General features: G+C 32.2%; 2 protein-coding genes across 2 annotated transcripts in view; both read left to right on the top strand.

Annotated features, from left to right (window-relative positions):
* Nucleotides 1–722: 722 nt before the first annotated feature.
* Nucleotides 723–20,279, top strand: part of LOC139518953 (uncharacterized) — a 116,795-nt gene continuing 97,238 nt past the window's right edge. Inside the window, exons 1-4 of the mRNA XM_071310649.1 lie at nucleotides 723–825; nucleotides 4,063–4,125; nucleotides 7,965–8,208; nucleotides 10,965–11,161. Of these exons, the coding sequence (XP_071166750.1) occupies nucleotides 7,986–8,208; nucleotides 10,965–11,161 (420 nt within the window). The 5' untranslated portion in view covers nucleotides 723–825; nucleotides 4,063–4,125; nucleotides 7,965–7,985. The remainder of the gene's footprint in view (nucleotides 826–4,062; nucleotides 4,126–7,964; nucleotides 8,209–10,964; nucleotides 11,162–20,279) is intronic.
* Nucleotides 11,746–15,642, top strand: LOC139518956 (uncharacterized). Its single transcript, XM_071310653.1, has 3 exons — nucleotides 11,746–11,990; nucleotides 13,631–13,939; nucleotides 14,549–15,642. Exons 1-3 carry the CDS (start codon nucleotides 11,894–11,896, stop codon nucleotides 15,238–15,240), a joined length of 1,098 nt encoding a protein of 365 aa, XP_071166754.1. The 5' UTR covers nucleotides 11,746–11,893; the 3' UTR covers nucleotides 15,241–15,642.

The following is a 20,279-nucleotide window of genomic DNA, read 5'->3' as shown; positions in this document are numbered from 1 at the left end:
GTAATTTTAAGGAAATTTTGCCATTTTTGGTTATTATCTTGAATATTATGATAGATAGAGGTAAACTGTGAACAGCAATAATGTTCAGTAAAGTAAGATCTCCAAATAAGTAAAAATGATCAAGATGATCAATTTGACCCTCTGAAGGAGTTATTGCCCTTTATAGTCAATTTTTAACAATTATCACAAATTTGTAAATTTTGTTGTAAATTTTTACAAAATATTTTCCTCTGTTTCCAATGGGCCAAGTTCATTATAGATAGAGATAATTGTAAGTAGCAAGAACGTTCAGTAAAATAAGAACTTCAAACACATCACCATCACCAAAATACCATTGTGTCATGAATTCATCTGTGTACTTTGTTTAATATGCTAAATGGTCAAATTGAAACCTTGCATACATGTATTTTCAAATGCGCGAAGCTCTTTTGAGCAGGTGAGATTGATACACAATATATCTTCTTTACGGACATAAAACAAAATAACATAATCAGGATGAATTGATGTTTAACAGGAAAATGTGTTTTAAGAAAAATTAAAATGTCATCAAGTTAACTCTTTCTAAAATCAATTTTTAACTGAATGTATTTGTTTAATAGTTTGAATATATTTTACGCTCCGATAGTTCAATGACATGTAAATAATACTGCGAGTTTTCTGAAAATATATCCTTCATTTAAATGCCTATCAGATCTTTATAATTCTTTTTTGTTCAGACTTCTGCGTAGATTATTTTATCTGATAATTTTTTGCGTCGTTTAAAATCCTCGATCACTAGAGAGCGTTTGCCTTGCAGATAGTAAATATTGATCGGAAATATTACAAGTGAGTATCTTAATGTATCAATACCGATGTTTTTGTATTATTTTAGTATTCTTTTATATGTTAACATGTTTCACATCCTAGTAGGCAAGAAAAAAGTAAATCTCAAAAGAAATTTCAAAACGGAAAGACATTTGTCAAATGGCAAAACCCAAAGCTCTAAGAAATAAAACAAATGGCAATTCAGCTAACAACGGTTCACATGATTAATAAAAGGAAATGACGGCATGCATAATTGTATCTGATAGCAAAATGTAAAACAGAGTAAGTTGAAGCGTTATTCTGAATCTCTTCCGTGTCGAATAAAACGTGTTTCCCTTTTATTTCAAATCACTGAATCAGATGCTGTTACAAATCATCTGTGCAAATGAAAAACGCTGCATAGAAAACTATAAACTGGACACGTAGATCCAACAAAACTCTGCAGTAAATTTTGTTTTCAACATACTCGCATTGTCAAATTTTATATGTTAAACATAATAGGAGACAACATTTTGATACCTGTTGAATCCCTTATTTTGAGTTCAATAGCGAAAGATTTTTTTCACATATTCACCACACTATAAATAATCCAAGGAGATGACAACATTCTAATAGCGAAAAGTAAGTTTCAAAAATTACGATGACTCCTTACTAAGAAAAATCCTACATAAGTCTAACTCGTTTAAATAATGGAAACGAGTTATCTGACACGTAAGAAACATGTTGTCAAAAAAGCTAGTGGTTTTGTGAAGTTGTTCAATCAAAACTGTGTTTTACAAGTTATTATTGTCATTCAGAAGAATATATTTGAACATACTTTGCCCATTTCGTAATAAAACGTAGTAGGACTTTATCAATATATCCGTCTTAAAAATAAGGATGGGGAATACTTGTTTAATTGATACATAGCTGTACATATCTATACATGTAAATGTGGTATGGAATTTGTACATTGTTGAAAATGGTGACCTTTAGTTGTTATTTTCAATGTCATCTGTTGTCTAGTGAAGCGTTGTCTCATTGGCAATCATTCCAAATCATGTTTCGAACAGCGTTATGCTACTGTTGCCTTTATTAATACACAAAGGCAAACTGTTTTCTACAGGTGAATGTGGAATGATACAACACTTGTATGTACTATATAGCTAATTGATAAGTAAGTGCCAGTCTTTGTAAGAATAAGGCAATTTAGGTAAAAACTAAAACATGATTAGAAAAACCCACCGAGCTAATCATGTTATTTAATACTAACCATCATCCTGAGTTAAAAATAATTGGTCTTTCGTTTGTGTGTGTCTGGTAATATCAAATAACTTGAATAGAAAATTGGTTAGAATGATAGCATATTACAGAGTTATCTCCCCTTATTCGTTAATTTCTAATGCATTTCAACCAAATTGTATCCAGGCGCGTAGCTCCCTTTACGCTAACACGCAGTTGCGTGCACATCGGTTTGGCATGCAAAAAACATTATTGCAAAATTGAAAATTTATAAATTAAATTTTAAAGGAAACACATATGTTGTCACTTTTTTAATAGATGAAATGTCATTAAATAACGGCATTTGGTTTCAAAATAGAAGTTTTATTGGAGATCATGCATGACAAAATCGGACAGTATTAAACTTGTATCTTTCACAAGATTTGAATTTGTTATACTCAGTCTAATACACGTAGTTTCGGAGCACATTTTACAGAGTACGGTTTATCTGTTTGGAATGAGATGTACCAATCGGCATTAGATTTATCAGAACCCTTCGATATCGTTGAAATTATGCCACGGCGATGTGTACGACGGACTACCAGAGCCACTCATCCTGCAAACACGCCAAAACAGTATTAGAAAGTCTCATTATATTTTGTGTTTATAGACCATATACTAATGGAACTGGACAGTGGAGTCGCGTCGGGTATTATCAGAAAATCGCTTCTTTGTGCCGTATCTGCTTCCTCGTGTTGTAGGAAATATAACAAACGAACAAATCTCAACATTGTCTGAGACATACGAAACTGACCTGGTATGTAATTTTGACGAATTCAATTGGGAGGTCGCTCGATGGCGAGCACGTACACTGGTTTATAACATCTCGCTAGTGCTACCGTGGAGATCTATCAGTGTACTACGTCTGTTGAAATCAAATGTACGATCAACAATGAACAATGACAGGTTATCATCGCTAGCATTACTGCATATTCATCGGGATTTCAGTGTGAATATTGACAAATAAATAGAGAAGCTCGTTTCTGCCTAGACCCGAAGAGCAGATTTTGGACAATTTTGAGTAAATTCTGTATCAGAAAAATGTTCAATTAACCATGATTTACTCTATTCAGAAGCTTTGTGAATAGTTTCACATTCATAAATTGTTTATAAGTCCTATCTACATGTAGATCCTCTTTCAACTGTCCTATGACCGAAAACCGAAAAAAAAACCATTTTCCTGCATAAAAGCAGATGCGGTAGTTGCTTGCACATCGTTTCTTTCTAGCTACGCACCTGGTATCTTCTATTACCAGAACAGAAAATGGAAATGAATGTTATTTTTGTGCATAACTACATATTATGAACTGAAATCAATGTCAAATAGGTTGGGTTTTTTTGGTCATGTTTTCACCACTGCCTGATTCTTAGGCAGACCGACACCTAAGTAGTATTCAGACTTTATTCACTCTTCTTTAAGAGTAGATAGATTTACAGTTGCTTTAAAGGCTAGTCCAGCCCTGCCCTCAGTGACGCATATTTTTTTTTTAAATTTTGTTGAAATTAAAAAACAATGAGTTACTGAGGCCATTGCTGGACTACTTTGAAGGCCTGTTTTGATTGTTGATTGTTGAATTATGTTTTTTTCTGGATTTTTCTCTCATTCAAATGTCGTAGGTGTATATGTTAAGTTTCAAAGAGGATTGTCAATGCATAATTTCTGAATTTAGGGCTGGTGGTTAGCAACATTTAGGTCTTTGAAAATATAGGTAGCATTATTTGTCAAAGTCTTTTCCATTGTTAAGGTGAAAAATGCTGTTGAACATGGCACTATTAATTTCATTAGAAGTCTGCAGCTCAAAACTGTAAAACATATTGTAAATAATAATGTTAAAATATCAAGCCGATATAGTTGCAAAATATGGAGGTAGTAGGCGAACGACCTTTGAACATTACAAACTTATTTCAAAACAAAACACTCAAAGAGCAATCTTTATATAATATGTATGAAGCATAGTTGAATAGAAAACGAAAGTATTTATGCAAACTATATTACAGGTTATTGCTAACCATAGCGGGAACGGTGATAATTTCAATTTGGTCAATTATGTGATTCTTCAGGTAAGTTTTTTTTTATACCCGGCATTTTCACGATATCTGTTATTATTGCTTCATTCTGTACAATTAATTACAAATAGTTACATTTTATTTCTGTATGTTTAAGATACTGAGGAGAATGTAAATTAGAATTATGTTCTCTTTTTCTGTTTGAACTATTATCCCGCAATAAAAAAAATAGGAAGATGTGGTAAGTTCGACAAAAGCCTATGGATAAACTTCTGCAATGACAATGTTTATGTCAGAAATATAGATTCCAACACTGCAACACGTGTATTACGATATTTTTCCACTCGAGACAGTTAAATTTTATTATTTAAAGCGCGAGGCTTGCCGAGCTTTTTAAATAATTAAAATTTAACTGTCGAGAGTGGAGAAATATCGTAATACACGAGTTACAGTGGTGGAATCTGTTTCTCTTATGGTTTTTATTCTTCCTTTTCAAAGATTTGAGGAAAGTTGTGTACTTTGGACGTGACGTCGTCGGGCATGTGCGCCTTTTTTCATGACGTCACAATTTAAAAATACAGAAGAAAACAAGAAAATTTAACGTTACAATTAAATTTCAACCAATCATTTGCCGAGAACAGATTTTTCACTAGTTCGGAGAAACATTTTTCTCACACCGTTCAGGAAATGTGAAAATAACACAGAAATTAGATAAACATTGTTCACCATCATATTCCTCCTTTATAGAAATTGTGTAAATGAGGAATAATACAATGCGTTGAATATAGAACTGATGTTTGACGCGTTTACCAGAGAGGTTAAGGCCAAACCTTAGTGTGTATAAATATGATTATAAAGTGTGGAGAATATTTGTAAATATCATTGCAGCATGTACAGTCATCAATGAAAAAGCTTACCGACAGTAAAACATGAGTTTTGACTGTACCTAATGATTGCGAACCTCATAAATGGTAATCAAGAAGTACTACTTAAATCCAATAATGATATGATGTGATATAAGCAAATAAATGAAATTCAATTTGCAAGTTTCTATTTTCAATTTTGATTTACATTTTGTTTTTTAAATAAAATTTGCACAGTAATTCATTCATAAAAATTACGATACATGTTTGTATATGTTCTTCAAGGCCATATATTGCGTCTTAAAATATTGATGTTGATAATGAAAATATCTTACACTATTTGATTACTGAAAATGGATCACATTTATACTCTTAGCTTAACTGTGTTTTAACGTTGTAATTATGTTACAAAATACTATACTATTTACAACACATATTATATGTATTCATTGTTACAGTGATTAAAGTGTAGATGGTATAACATTTAAAACATTGATATATAGACAGTTTATCTGATCTAACGTTGGGTTTATTTAAATCAATGACTGAATAATTTGTCCTTTTAAAAGGATGAACATGCTATTTTCAATATTTTTCTAAATTTTTCTGGATGGTTTCTTATTTCACGTTTGCATCAATGCGTAGTTTTTTAAATTGACTAGATTCTTTCTTGAATTATTCAGAATAAAAAAGTTATATAATTATAGATATAATGTCTGTTTTAACGTATGTTGGCGTTTGCTTTCGTAAAAGTTCTTTGTTATTGTGTTGTTTCGTTGATTTCTCTTACACTAACTGTTAATGTGTTTCCATCGATTTCAGTTTGTTACCTAGATGGGTTTTTTTTTTCGCTTAAAAGATTGTTGACTATTGAACAGCTGTATACTACTGTTACCTTTAGTTTAGCTAAAAGGCTTCAACAACAATACAAATTGTCCCAGAACCCAAAACAATTTAATAGGCACGTGGATCAAAATTTATGTAATAAAACCATTGATTTTCCCCTTTAAGTCTGTGTTAAATTTGCACTTTTAAAAAAATTGTGCAAAATATATCTTTGCTTCAAATAAAACTAACTTGGCATGAGTGAAGTGTTATCCTGTCCCGTTTTATAGAAACAATTATACATAACATTTTTCATTGCATATAAGAATATTCGATAGAAAAAATCCAACTCCAAATTAAAACAATATGGTGCTTTGAAATACCCAAAATGTATGTTTTTGAACCAGAAATGTTTTACTGCAATAAATGCAGGATTAATTACATAGAGTTGTTAAATACAGGGGGAATATTGTTTTCGTTCTGTTTTCGTGTTTTTGTTTTCAACCTAATTAGATATAGGAAGATGTGGTCGGAGTGCCAATGAGACAACTATCCATCCAAATAACAATTTAAAAACATAAACCATTAAAGGTCAAGGTACAGCCTTCAACACGCAGCCTTTGGTCACACCGAACAACAAGCTATAAAGGGCCCCAAAATTACTAGTGTAAAACCATTCAAACGGGAAAACCATCGGTATAATGTATATAAAAAAAGCTAGAAATGAAAAACACGTACAAATTACATAAACACACGACATCTGCTGTGCATCAGATTCCTGACTTATCACAGTCGCAAACATTGCAGCGCGATTAAACGTTTCAATGGTACCAAACCTTCTCCCTTTTTCTGAAACAATAGTATAACATCTCCACATAGAAAAACATTCAATAAAATATCAACTTAATCAAAAAACGTAAATGAAGTATGAGTAATCTTAAGTAGACTTAGAGAGCTCTCAGTGTGTGTTTAAAACTAGCCCTACTGAGACAAAAAAGAACTTAATATTTTAACAAAGCGAAAATTATGACACCTTAAACTGATGCCACAACAAATTTTGCGTTTTAAAACTTTCGTCGCATTCATGTCAGCAAATCCTCTATTATAAGGCCAGTACAATAATATTAAGGAATATTAGACGTTTTGCCACTTTTAATGTTATCACCAACATACATATTAAGTAAAATCTCAAAATTACTGAACTCCGATGAAAATTCAAAACGGAAAGTCCATAATCAAATGACAAAACCAAAAGCTCAAACACATCAAAAAAAGGAATAACAAATGTCATATTCCTGACTTTGTACAGGCATTTTCTCATATCGAAAATGGTGGATTGAACCCGATTTTATTGCTAGCTAAACCTCTCAACTGTATGACAGTAGCATCAAATTCCATTATATGGACAACGATGCGTCAATTAAACAAACAGACTTAATAGGTAAACATTTCGTTATACAGCAGTCAACATGGTGCTATAATCAAAATCACTAAAGAAAACTTCACAGACATTTAGCAGAGAAGCACAAAATGGCATACTGACCAAGCATATTAGAAAAAAAAAATAAAAGACAAGAATGTAAGCATTAGACAAAATCCGATGAGAATAACAAATATAACATCAAAACCAAATACATGAATTTGGGATAGAGAAGTACAGTAAGTTACTCAAACGTACTTATACATCCCGTCATTGTGTTATTGTACAATGGTAAATTGTGTATCTGTGTGTGTTACATTTTAATGGTGTGTCGTTGTTCTCCTCTTATATTTAATATTCGTTTCCCTCAGTTTTAGTTTGTTACCCAAATTTTGTTTTTGTCGAGATATTTACGAGTTTTGAACAGAGGTATACTACTGTTGCCTTTATTTACTGTAGAATTAAAGGACTCTCCGTTTTTGTAATACTTCCCATCCTGAGGTACCAAATGAATAAAATGTTGATGCAAGTAAAAAGGAGTCAGGAAAAGGGACGAAATTGGAACCAGCATAAGACGGTTACAACAATCATAGAAATAATTTAAAACCTTTACTTTCTTATATCTAAAAATCCATTCTGAGTTATTAAAAGTACCCTTTTATCAGGCCAGTATATGAATTTTACAAGAAAAATACAGATTGGCGCCTGTTTTTGTTGAAATATACAGAGTGCAATCTCCAAATTCGGACATCCTAGATAAAACATATGTATTGTTACTTTAACAGGTAATAAGTATACAGTGACTTATGGCTTCCAATGGTAGTATGGAGAATGGCCTTTGGGAAGAATTACAAACGTTACGGGAAAACAAAACATCGGAGCTGAGAAACCGATACTACCTTGGACGAGTACCAGAAACCCCTAAACTTGTTTTATCTGTTATCGGTGATTCTAGTAGCTTTGTTCCTAAACCGTGGTTTACATCTGTTTTCAAAGCAGGTCTTATCGAGACTGCAAAGGGTGCAAAAGGTACAGCTTGAATGTTAATGTATTTTTAATTGAACTACAACTTCATTTACTTAAAAGTCGTCCATACTGGTAAAAAAGTGGTTTGGTTCATCACACATTTCTGGAACCAATGATAAACAATGTATTCTTAATGTTATATAAGTTATTCCTCTCTTGACCGATTGATTGATACTTGTAATCAACATTTTATCTCTGTTTTCATTGGTCAAAGTTCAAACATGACATCAAATATCTTATTTTTCTCTGAATATCCTGGTATGACGTTACTTAAAAAGGCGCAGATGTTTGATGACATCAAATATAAAGAGCACGTCTTTTTTGCAAATTATTTAAACAGAGGTTTTAAAGTTTGTCTGCATAAATAACAAATCATGGAAGAATCAGCTTCCACCATAAAAACTCGTGTTTAACAGCACGATAGTGTTCCATTCAAAAAAAATAATAAAAAGAGAAGCGAAAGATACCAGAGGAACAGTCAAAATCGAAAACAAACTGACAACGCCATAGCAAAAAAATAAAGACAAACAGACAAATAATATTGCACAAGAAACAACATAGAAAACTAAAGACTGACATACGTCGTGTTTACAAACCCGGTAAATAGACTAATCTGGTAGGTCCCAATTATGAAAATGGAAGGGGATTGTAGTTACGACGTGAGAAACATATCCGATATCATCTGTGAAAATAAACTCTGCAAAAATAGAAACGCATTATGTTTTTTTTTAGGAATTATAAGGCATGAACTTGAATAGAAATTTATTAGTGTCTAATTACGATGTTCACTCAAAACGTGTTTAATTGAGCTGCTAGAAGAGGACAGACAATTCCTTTAAGATTGGTGATAAGAGTCAGTTTGGGTGTCATTAGCTATACATATAGAGTAAGAAGTAAAATCCCCAAAAAATGAACTCCGAGGAAAATTCTATCGGAAAGTCCCTAATCACATGGTAATATCAAATGACAAAACAAATAAAACGAATGGACAAGAACTGTCATTTTCCTGACTTGGTACAGGCATTTTCAAATGTAAAACGCGCTTTTGGAGCCGAAGCATTGTACTACTGGAATAAGTTCGTCTGTCGGTCAATAACATGCGAGTACTCTAAAATCAGTACTTATTGTCTTTTAATTGTTGGGATATATATATACCCTGTTACGTCCTCCGCCACATTCTGTATGATTTTGCCTGTCCAATGTCAGAAGCCCGTAATTCAGTGGTTGCCGTTTGTTGATGAGTTACATATTTGATTATGTTTTGTACTTAAATTAAATCGTTAGTTTTCTTGTTTAAATTCTTTTACATTTGTCATTTTGGGACCTTTTATAGCTGACTTTGCGGTATGGGTTTTGCTCATTGTTGACGGCCGTACGGTAACCTATAGTTGTTAATTTTTGTGTCGTTCGGTCTCTTGTGGATAGTTGTATCATAAGCAATCATACCACATCTTCTTTTTTATATAAGGTGAGAATGGGGAATTTCATCTCTATATCCGTTCGTTAAATATCAAGAACATGTAACTATACCGTGGTACGGTCATTAGAGAAAGCCACTTTTATCATGACATAGCCTTCAAAACGGTACACTTCTTGGTTGGTTACATGAGAAGGCAAAACGTCTTATAATGCACAGGAAGACAAGGGTTCTTTCATCACATTTCTGAATCATTATACGGTACTCATAACTGAACCAGATTCTGCGTCAATTGTTCAGCGAGTTCGAGCATTTCTCGGACGCTGCTTAGAACATCACATCTGCCAGTATCTGTTCCAAAGTGGCGAAATCGTGCTATGATTAACATTTTCTGTTCTCGCCACACACTTCGACCCATTAGAACTCGGATTCCCAAAACATGGTACAGGTATAAAAGCGCATTATTAATCAAAAATGGGAAAGTAGAGTTTATCGTTTAAAGGGCTCGGTCATTCCCAGTGAAAGTAGGTTATTTTCTTATCCTAAATTATAGTCAATCATGTCCTTATCCAGGCGACAAACTTCATTTTGCATTACGACCACCAATATTGTGAATCATTAAAGAGTGATAGGTAAAAAAAAGAAACCTTCTGTCGTATATATGCTACTTTTACTATTTATAAACCACAATGATTGTCTAATAAGTAATTTTAAATAATTTGTCCCATAAGACATTTTGAGGGCATACGATTCCCTCAGGTTTTTTTTCTTCCTTCTTACACATCGATTTATCATGGTACTTAAATAACATAACGGTTACACTTAATTGTGTTATACATAATTATGTTGATTTATTATAAAATGTAGTGGGTTTTTTTCACAATAAGAATTGGTCATTTGTTTTAATAAAGTATACAATTATGATTTGCCATATTTATGCATACATTCGTCACTAGCTAAAAAAAGAAACACAACTTTAAATTAAAAAACCAATATTAATTTACAAATTATGAATAAACCAGTCATGGATAGCAGGTTTGAAATTTTATATTTAAGCCAGACGCGCGTTTCGTGTACAAAAACTCAGTGACGCTCGAATAAAAAGAAATGTCAAAAAGAAAAAAAATTGCGACGTTGAAGTGCATTGAAAATATCATAGATAAAAGCATAATATGAACAAAGATGATCGCCATCAAATCGATTCACATAAAACATTATGTTAATACTGAAAATATATCCCCACCCCCGACCTCCCTTTAAAAAAACCAGACGCATTTAAGTTCAAACAAGAAAAGCTATTCAATCATTAATTCTAATTTTATCGCACTTATCTTTATTATAGATTGTTTAATAATATATAAAGGTTCAAACGAAAAGGTTAGTACCATCGTTCGGGAAGCAGTGGATAATTTCGAAAAGCTGTCAACAGAGGATGATAACGATTTCATTAGTCTGGTGGGAATTCTGCCGAAGATTGATGATAAGGTTAAGGATGAACTTTATGATCTGGTTTGTAAGGATAACCATCAATATGGGAAGGTTCGTATGCTAGATAGATTATTTTTTTCGTGGCTAGTTAAGGGAAAGACTTGTACTGTTTCGTTTATATGTGTACGAATTGATTTATGATATAAATTATATTTATATAATTTCTGAATAATAGCCAACGATAAATCTCACGGAGCGATAAATCATATAATTATGATACAGTACAATACAAAACATAATGTATAATAGGCAAGTCTAGAAGGATCACATCACTAAACAAAAATCATGAACGAATGTGAAATATCTGTTCCGGACCATATGAGTAGTTGGATCATACGCGTATGGTCATAACCATATTGGTATATACTCATATCACGGGTAGTAAGGTCGTCAAATCGAGGAACGTTTAGTACAGTGATTTTGTCATAGTTTGGATAAGTTTGACATGGTTAATTTATGTTACTTTCCTAAACCAGTATTGCCTCAGTTCTATTCACACGAGCAGATGAAAAGCAAATAAGATGTTTGAATCTGTATTAGAGGTCAAACGATCTACATTGAAATTGTTGTTTCAAGAAATTAATGCAGACTAAGCAAGATATCGGAATTGTTATGGTTTGGTTAAGCGATTGACATGGAGCGTATTTGTTTGGTCTGCAGGATCGCTACTGGATCGCTCCGCGATAGTTCGTTTGGGAACAGCTGGTCTACTGGAAAGCTACCGCTTCTCCATTTCGAGACCCAGGTAGCAAGTGGAGAGACCACGTGACAACTTCATTCACCATGGCCGAAACAGAAGACATCCATTTTGAGTGTGAATCTTGCAAATCAATTTCAACTAATATGGACGAATTTTTGCGCCATCCTTGTATGAGTGCAGGTAAATGATTCGATAAATATATGCACAAATGTGTAATGCATCATATTCAAGCATTTTCCCATATTCTTTAAATGTATATTTTACTCAAGCATTGACTTTCAATCGTCCCCTTTATATGTTTCGGCCCTTATATGAATTTCAGCTGATCTCGTTGATGGCACGTATATATATATAACATATTAAAAATGGTAGACAGGTTGATTTAATGGTACACAATCGTTTCTTTTTATCTTATTAAACAAAAGAAATATATGCAATATCCAACAAAGTTTAATAATTGGTTCAAAAGCCAAATTTACCTCTTGGCATGCCACCCTCCCCCAAAAAGTAAAGAAGTTCAGTTCAGTTTCTTGTATATTCCTCCATTAATTGTGGAGCACTACCCAAAGGGTATAGTTTTAGCAACTATGTACACCTTAAAACATAAGGAAACAAATGATTATATACAGATGACTGAATTTGGTTATAATAATCACTAAATGATAAATATCATAATTAATTCATAGGAATGTCATCATAAAGTTTAAAAAATATATAATAATTCATATGTGCTGAGTTGTAAGAAAATTTTAAGAAGAACCAAATGGTATTAAAACAATGGGCTTTTAAAAAAAATAATTTTATTCTAAATTTTCTTGGAAAATAGTTTGTTTCAAAAGGGTGAAAGGAAGTGGGAAAAGTGGTTTCTTTTTCTTTTTAAAAAAGGGGTAAAAATACAACGTTGAACTTAGGAAAAAATAATATTGTTCCTGTATGTTATTAAAAAATATAGTTTGTATTTTTACGAATGTCGAGAAACATTTGTTTATCCTGAGAAAAAAACCATGCTCCCCACCCAAAAGATGTATGGTCCATGTCTTAAACAAAATGAATGTAAATAAATTGAACAACTACTACAGTAAAGACATTATATTTATACATAATGACATTACATGTATGTTTCATTAGATTTAGTAATTTTTGATTGGCTGAAAACAATCGTGAGGCACTCCCATATCACATTTTATTTCCATATAAAATACAGCAGCTATGACTGCACGTGCTATCCCTGACAATGTCAAAACAATGCATTTACATGTATTAAAAAAAAACAAAAAAAACCAGAAAGCTTGATATAACTCTTAATTTCATGGTTGTAGCATAAAAATGTAATTATAAGAATTGAATGCTTCTTTTTATAATTTTATAAGGGTGTAAAAGTGTTGATCATGCGCACATTTTTAATATGAAGCGCTTCCACACTTTATACAAAATGTGCTTTGGTCAACGCTTGTACTGACTCCCAATAAAATTAAAAAAAGAAGCATTCAATTCTTAAATAAACATCTTTACCTTGAGGCTAAAATGACTGTGTCTAAACTTCATATCTGCAGGGACCAAAAAAAGTGCACAGAAAAATCCAGTTAAGTTTTTAATTTTCTGAAACATTAAATACATTTGAATTTTATATATCTACATGTAGGTCATGCCATGCCTTAAAACTTTTCCAGCTGCACAGGTTTGTCTGTGCTCACAGTAAATTTTGAGGTGTAAACAGCCATTTTAGCTTAAAGTAAAGAAGCTACATGTACATGCAATATCTAATCCCATTTTTCCAATGGTGACCTTTATTTACATGTTTAAATAATTTTTAATTGTAGGCCTAAACTCTCAACAGTCTACATGTACAGAGACTGGTGATTCCCGTGATGATTCAGCCTCATCATCATGCTCAACATCCAACTCACCGTCTTTTTGGAGCGATTCAGCAACGAAGATTCTTATCAATGAGGTGAAACAAATAGAAGTTCTTACAAACAAAGGGAAGCAAACTAAAAAGAGAATGTGGGAGGATATTTCAAAAGTATTGGCTGGAAATGGTTTCCGGTTTACATGGGAGCAGGTGCAAGGGAGGATGAAGACTCTTACTACCAACCTGAAGAAAATCAATGACCACAATTCAAAATCAGGTAATGACAGAAAAACATGTCCATATATGGAAGAAATGAGTGAATTGTTTCAAGGAAATCCCGTTATAAAACCCAAATCAACCTTGGGCACATCTATTTCAAACAAGAGAAAGCAATGCAGTGAGGATTCTTTGGAAAGTAGTACCGGTATATCAGATGATGAAGATGATAAGAATAAAAAGAGTACTGAAAAAGCTGGCACATGTACGTCAATCAAAAAAAAAAATCTGCAGCTACTGAGATTGTTGAATTTCTCAAAGATTACACAGGAAATCAGAAAGAGGAGAGGGCTTCAAATATGAAAGAAAGAAAAGAAATGCATAATGAAAAAATGGACTTGTTAAGAGAATTCATTAATGCTGTTAAAAAATAAGTCGACATGTAGGTGATCAGGGTTGTTGCATGTGTAAATAAGTGGGTTAACATTGTTTTTTTTATGTACATCATTTAGAAGATAAAGCAACAAAACAACATCATGCTTAACAGTTAGTTTTTTTTACAATACAGAAATAATGTTTGAGTGAAGTGTATACATTGTGTATCCATACATTTTTATACATGTAGTATTTAATTACAAACTGTTCAGAGATTTTTTATTCTCTTTTGTAGGATTTATGGATTTAACAGAAGAATTAATTAAAGGGGTCTTAAAATTTATTAGTGTCACTGAATTGTTAATGACTGTTTCTAAAGTCAATAAAAAATTGCATGACATCATTGAGAGAAATTGTGGAGTGTTTGTTGAAGTATCATTTAATGAAGATTGTTTTGTCATTGATAAGCAAACTCTAAAATTATCAACAATGTCAGTGGAAAAACTACATACATTTGAAGTAGGGAGTCAAATTTTTGATATGACAAAACTAGAATTTAATCAAATCATATCAAGACTTGCAGCAGGTTACCATTTGAAAAGGCTCAATTTATGTGAAAGCCCATTGTTCGATTTTTCATTTTTGCAAAACTTGGTAACCTTGACATCTTTGGATATTTCAAACACCCAAATTATTGATGATGAGTTGAAATATTTAAAAAATCTCTCAAATTTGACAGAACTTTATTTATCATTTACAGCTTTGTCTGTAAACTCAATTGTAAGCATTTTGGGTTATATGCCTTTAAAAAATTTGGATGCTTGTCAAGTGAAATTCAGTTTTGTGAAGTTTCGCGAGTGTTTTGTGAAATGCCCTACATTGCAATACATTCATACTTCTTTTATTTCAAAAGAAGATGAGTCAAATGCTAAATCTTTTATTTACATGATACAAAATTTCAAGGATGTCAAATTAGCTATCTTCTGAGATTAGATTTGTGTTGGTTTATAGTTGTTTTTAAAGTATATAGACAAGACTTTTAAATGTGCTCTGTTTCATTTAAGAGATCAATGTTATAGTAATAACAAGATTAGTTCTTTTTGTTTATTAAAGTTTGAAAGCGGAGTATGAACTTTAACCTAATAGAGACAATATTATACTTTACAAGGAATTGTACTAGATGTTTTATGTTGTGCACAAGACAATTTAAAAAAAAAGTGTATATTCTAATTTTGCAAGACAGCAATGTATTTGTATTTATTTTAACATGTTTAGAGTACTTGGTTTACAGTATTTTTGTTTTAAATTTGTGATACTTTTTTACAACAGTCAGTTGTTATAGATTGTTACCTTTTTAATTTGTTATTGATTAAAGATTTATATATCAAAGTCTTGTTTTTGTTATACTACATGAGGCCTTGTTGCGAATGAGACATCACTGATTTTGTACCTGAGGCTATACATGAGCAACATGATGGGTGCCACATGTGGAGCAGGATACTACTGAAAAAGTCCTGTTTTTGAAGGAGGTCTTGTTGCTCTGACAGTCTTGAGCTTTCTTTGTTGTGTTTTGTGGACTGTTGTTTGTCTTTCGTCATTTTTCATTTTATTTTGCCATGGCTTTGTCAGTTTTTCATCGACTTTGAATGTCCCTTAGGTATCTATCCCCCCTCTCTTTTTCAGTGTTTTGAAGTAAAATTGGTCAATGAACCTTATGTTACATAAAATGCAACATTCAAGAAGATTTCAGAAAATGGTAATAACTTCATGTTAATTAAAAGATAGATTTAGATTGTGCAATCAATAACTTTTCTCAAGTTGTCAGTAAAACCATAGTTGGTGCAATCTTATTTGCACACCATATTTATTGGGAAACTAATGAATATCAGGCATACCAGAAAGTTGTTTATATTTATCTAAATTCCAGCCTGACCTTGATGCAGGGTATGACGTATTTGTACATTGTTCACGTTTTCCAGTACAGTACTTGTTAAGATGAATATCAATAACAAAAGCACTTATTTCTCTTATGATGAGTAAAGTTGTCACTTGAAAACTTGCCCCATATCATTTTATTTCTTTATAATCAAATATGAGAAGTGTAAAATTCAAAAGAAGTGGCACTCCTACATATGTTTTGGAAACTATCTTACTTTATATAGAACACACAGCAGTCTGAATGAAATTGGCAGATGTATATGTATGATTTTTTTTCTTCAAATTGAAATGCCTTTTGTAGGGTACTGATAGAGGCCACTTAAAATGGATCCATATAAAAATGAGATGTGATATGATTGCCCATGAGACAACTAACCACAAGAGTTAAAATGAAGTGGTAGTAAGCAATTATAGGCCACCATGTACATTAAATCAGAATTTATACTGTAGGTGTGGGTATGCTTATAGTATGCTTATTCCTCCAGAACACCTTACATTTTTGTGTGAGTCTGTTACTTATATTTTTCAGTTTTTGCTTGTTTTTCTGTCAATCTGGATTTTATTGATTTTTGAATAGAAGTTAAAAGAAATATGAAGTATAAATCAATGAGACAGCAACCTAACGTCAAAAATAAAATATGCAAACAACCAATCAGCAAGCCTCACATGTATCGAATTGGCAGGAAATTAGGATGTTGCACAAGATTGAGTGATTGCTGCCAAAAAAATCCAGGAAAAAATTTACATGCATATTCAGGAAGATAATTTGGGGAAATAAATATACCCTTCTTTGTAGTAGACATGGTTTTTTTTAATACTAGCTCCTAAGGGAACAAGTAACCACACTACCAGGAGACAACCTAGGTAGCTACACCTCTCTGTTTAAGTTTCCTTTATAAGGTTAGTTTAAGGAACATCAAGGATAAATCCAAGTAGAATATATCTGAACACGGTAAAATATTGTCAATCTTTAAAAGGTAAAATGCAGTAACTATATACACTTCTCTATTTACATATAAAATATGGTAGTTATATATTAATTCCCCCTTTTCAAATTTACACCAACAAAAAGCAGAGCCTTCAAGGAGCCTGTAGTGTTCACCTGACAGTTTGGCATAAAACTGATACAATGCAAAAAGAATAGTTGTCTTGAATGGAAATTTTTGTGGGCCCAAATCTTGTCTTGTTGGACCCATTTTCTTTCTTTTCTATTATAGTTTTCATTAGTACAGAAAAAAAAAAAAAAAATCCGCAAAAACGGGTAAAAATTGTCATTCAAGGGCAATAACTCGTATACAAGTATACTGACGATTTTGTCCTCAGATACAGCTTCTCTCTATTTATAACAGTGTTTTTTTTTAAATGATGCTAATCGTCATTTCAGACAATAACTCAAATAAGAATTGGTCTGACAACTTTGGTTAAAATGGACAGTAAGGCCACACCAATTTAATTTCTTGTTCTACGGATTTTTGGACTTCAAAATTTGGGGCGAGCGAGCGATTTGAAAATTTAAATAAAAAAATATTTAATTTGCAAATTTTTGAGGCGAAGCTTGAAAAGTAGAGGCGAGCGATTATAATTTTTTTTTGTAAACATAAAATAGTAGGTTTTGACAATATTAAAGCTTGATTTATCACTTGTACTTTGACATTTCTTTAATTTCTGAAGTATTTTTCCCTGTTCACCAAGAAATAATTAAATCTGGTCTATGTAGGACATGTATGTGTGACTGACAATGAGACAATTCTCCATCCAAGTCATAATCAGTTTGGGGACAACCCCTTAATGACAATGTTATAAATATCCCTTTTACATGTTTTATGAGGGATCAATATAAGTTATAATATATTTGTTTGTACAAAAGGGCTCATATTTTCTCAAAGAACTATATATCTATCTGGTATTAAATGGTCAAAACATGTCCAAGAATTTTGTAATATGCCTGGACTTTAACCATGTTAACACATTTACTTTAACAGTTTAATATTATTCAAAATAAGTGGACCCCTCTTTTAGAAAAAGTTGTTTAAAATATGATGTAACTCTCCTCTTTTTGAGTACAAAATTCTAAGTTTTCAAAGGTTTTGTATAGAAGAACTATACAAATCCTTGGTATTTTTATTTTCTTTTCTACATCAGTAAAATGACCCCTTGTCCATGTTGTCTGAGGGAGGGTTGTTCTCAACCTGATATAAATAACAAACACAGGTCAAGGTACGGCCTTTTACACAGGGCTTTGATACAGACCAAACAGCAGGCTAAAAGGGACCCAAAATTATTAGCGTACACTATTCGAACAGGAAAACCAACGATCTAATTTATATATCATGTATATCCAAACGGGAAAATACCAATGAACAACATTAACTAACGATAACTGCTGAACGACAGGCCCCTCAATCAATCAGGACAGGTGCATAAACAGCAGAGGCTATGGATAGTCTTGTTCCGCAAGCATACAATATAATTGCAGTTGAAGGCAAATCCTTCAGAAGTTCTTTGTACTTTATTCTTACAACGAACATGTTTTGATAGGGAATATAAGTAAGGGGGAAAGTAACCAATGTTTTGTTCTTTACTCCGGTATTTCCGCTGATATATATTTATATCGGAGATACAAATCCTTGATCGGAGCACTCCCGCTTTGGATAAGTAGGTTTCATGCTGAAACAAATATTCTCACAGATATTTACAAAGTGTGCTGGGGTGCTTTTATGTTTCAAATCGTTATATACAGGTTAGACTGTGATTTTAAAAACAAATGTTGATATCTTTTTATAATGTTTACAAAAAAAAAACGGTGCGGGAAATGGACATGATTACATTTCCGGATGCGGGAAGCGGGAATATAAAAAAATAAAAAAATTCTGTTTTGAAAAAAATAGGTGCGGGCGGGTCCGTCGAACAAGGAATCAAATTGGTGTGGCCTAAGTAAATATTGACATTTCTATCCCAATCAGATTTTCACTGTCTATAACGGTATTCAAGTTTAAAAAAAAACAACTATATACTAGATAAAACACAAAGGTTATGTAAAAAATGCATGCTGGATAAAGTTGAAGATGAAGAACATTTTATATGTGAATGTCCCCTTTATCTTTTGAGAAAAGAGTTCTGTGATAAAATTTGATAAGTTGTCAAAATTTCGAAGTGTTAAACACAAGTGCCAAGTTCAATTGACTTTTTATTCAAGAAAACCTATAGGTATTAAAAAAATTTTGAACTTATATTAAGAAATGTTTTGAACACAGAAAACTATCATTAAAGTACAGATATGTTTATATATAACCCATTGAGAATATTTGCCTGTTAATATTTTATACAATCTGTTTTATTACTGCTTTTTTACACATATTCTTTGGCTCTGGTCTGGCTGTGGCTTAAGATCCGGCATAAACTTATAAAGTTGATTATATTCATATTTATATAAGATTGTCAAAATTATTTGTGTCTCTCAATTATAAAAAATCATTGTAATAAATTGCTTTGCTCATCATGGGTCCTTTAATTGGAATAAAGATATATTGTGTCTTATCTTATCTTTATAGACGATACTTGTATTTTACACCTTTTTTCTACGTTTAGAGATTGAAGTAATATATTTTTTTTTAAACTAGATACACCAAGGATGATTGTGGCCAATTTTGGTTCCAACTGACTAAGACGTTTTACGGACGACTACGACGAAGAACAAGAAGTGATGCCAATAGCTCACACTGGCCCCTTGGTCCGGGCGAGCTAAGCTTAATGTACAAGTATACCAATTAAGACGTACAAATCTTTTGGCACAACAAATTTCCTTCATCAGTGTCGTTCTTTTTAAACAATATTATTATCTTTAAGATATATTAATTAACAATGAAGGTATTTTATTTTGATCAAGGACATGCCGTCCTTTCAGGCTAAATTTTACAGAAATATAAGTTTTGACCTATTTTATCATAATTGTCTTCAACAGCAATGCATTTCACCCAATACTTTTTGATTTTATGAATACATAATAAATTGTTGCAAAATGCTTTAGGTCAACTATTCATTTTAATTCCATTCAATAGAAGATGATGACGGATTGGTGTTTAACGTCC

Source organism: Mytilus edulis, chromosome 4 (genome assembly GCF_963676685.1).
Source record: "Mytilus edulis chromosome 4, xbMytEdul2.2, whole genome shotgun sequence".
Lineage (NCBI taxonomy): Eukaryota > Metazoa > Mollusca > Bivalvia > Mytilida > Mytilidae > Mytilus > Mytilus edulis.
This window is presented reverse-complemented; position numbering and strand designations above follow the sequence as displayed.